We start from the raw sequence: 1079 nt of genomic DNA on the forward strand, positions 1-1079 counted from the left end.
TGGGGCAGAGAGCCAGCAGCAAGGAAAAACTGGGGGGGGCAAAACATGGCATGAGGGGAAGGTGTCCCAGGGAACAACCTGGGGTGAAAAGCAAAGCCAAATCCACCCAAAAGAGCCTGTCTATTGCTTTTGCTGAGTTTTAGCTTCGGCTCATCAGTGCAAGGGGCTGAGCGTAAGGCACCATGCAGCAGAGGTGCCGAGTGATGCCAGCATTGGGAAAGCTGGGCAAGCAGTCCCGGGGCTAGTGCTTGGACACAGACCTTGGTGCAGTCGGACACGAAGCAACATCTGGGCACTGTCCCAGAGCAAACCCACCCCAAAATCTCCCCGTTCCTCCAGACAGAACCTGCCAGGGTGGCGGCACCTGCCCAGGTCACAAACAGGCCAAGGGAGTTTCCGAAACCAGCGCTGACCTGCAATCCTGGGTGGAGCAGTGGGACTACCCTGTTCCTCCTCCGAAACCTCTGTGAATGCCTGTGGCTTTGTGCAGCATTGCATGCTGGCCCCAAAGCCCATCCCGTCACCCCCCTGGCACTGTCCAGGGGCACGTGGTCCCTCTCCTCACAGCCATCACGTAACATGAGGACAGACAACTTACGGCTGGGCCCATGGATCTTGATGGGTTTGGTGCTGATGAGAGAGTGGGAGCAGTTTTGGCAGACGCAGTCCTTCCCGCTGAACGTGACCTTGTCTCCGATGGGGAATGGCTTCCTGTGGCCAAGGAGAGGTGAGGAGGTGTGAGCTGCTCGCTCCTCCCCATGCAGTGCTTGGGGATGCCTGTGAGCTCCGTCCTCAGGGGCTGGGGTGGACCCACGGTGCCAGGAGCAGAGGGGCTCCAGGCAAGGGCTACAGGGGCAGTCAGTGCGTGTGTGCTGGGGTAAGAGGACTGGGACAGGCGTTAGGGCGAGTCTCCAGGCTGCAATGGGAAAGTTCAGAGCCATTTCATTGCTTCCCAAGGGGTTCCACTACGAAAATGCAGCAGAGGTGCCTGCTGCTGTGCTGGGCAGGGAACAGGGGGCTGTGGGCTAACGAGCAACCGTTTCGCCAGTGCATGGCCGAGGGATGCCCGGCCGAGGGAT

The 1079-nt window shown here is 59.7% G+C and overlaps 1 protein-coding gene across 1 annotated transcript in view; it reads right to left on the reverse strand.

Annotated features, from left to right (window-relative positions):
- The window catches only part of LOC104514726 (actin-binding LIM protein 3-like), a gene marked incomplete at both ends in the record, with an annotated part of 12307 nt that extends 11596 nt beyond the window's left edge, over positions 1-711 (reverse strand). Inside the window, one exon of the mRNA XM_010158484.1 lies at positions 599-711. Within this exon, the coding sequence (XP_010156786.1) occupies positions 599-711 (113 nt within the window). The remainder of the gene's footprint in view (positions 1-598) is intronic.
- Positions 712-1079: the final 368 nt, after the last annotated feature.

Source organism: Eurypyga helias, unplaced genomic scaffold, assembly GCF_000690775.1.
Source record: "Eurypyga helias isolate BGI_N326 unplaced genomic scaffold, ASM69077v1 scaffold26570, whole genome shotgun sequence".
In the NCBI taxonomy this organism is placed as follows: Eukaryota; Metazoa; Chordata; class Aves; order Eurypygiformes; family Eurypygidae; genus Eurypyga; species Eurypyga helias.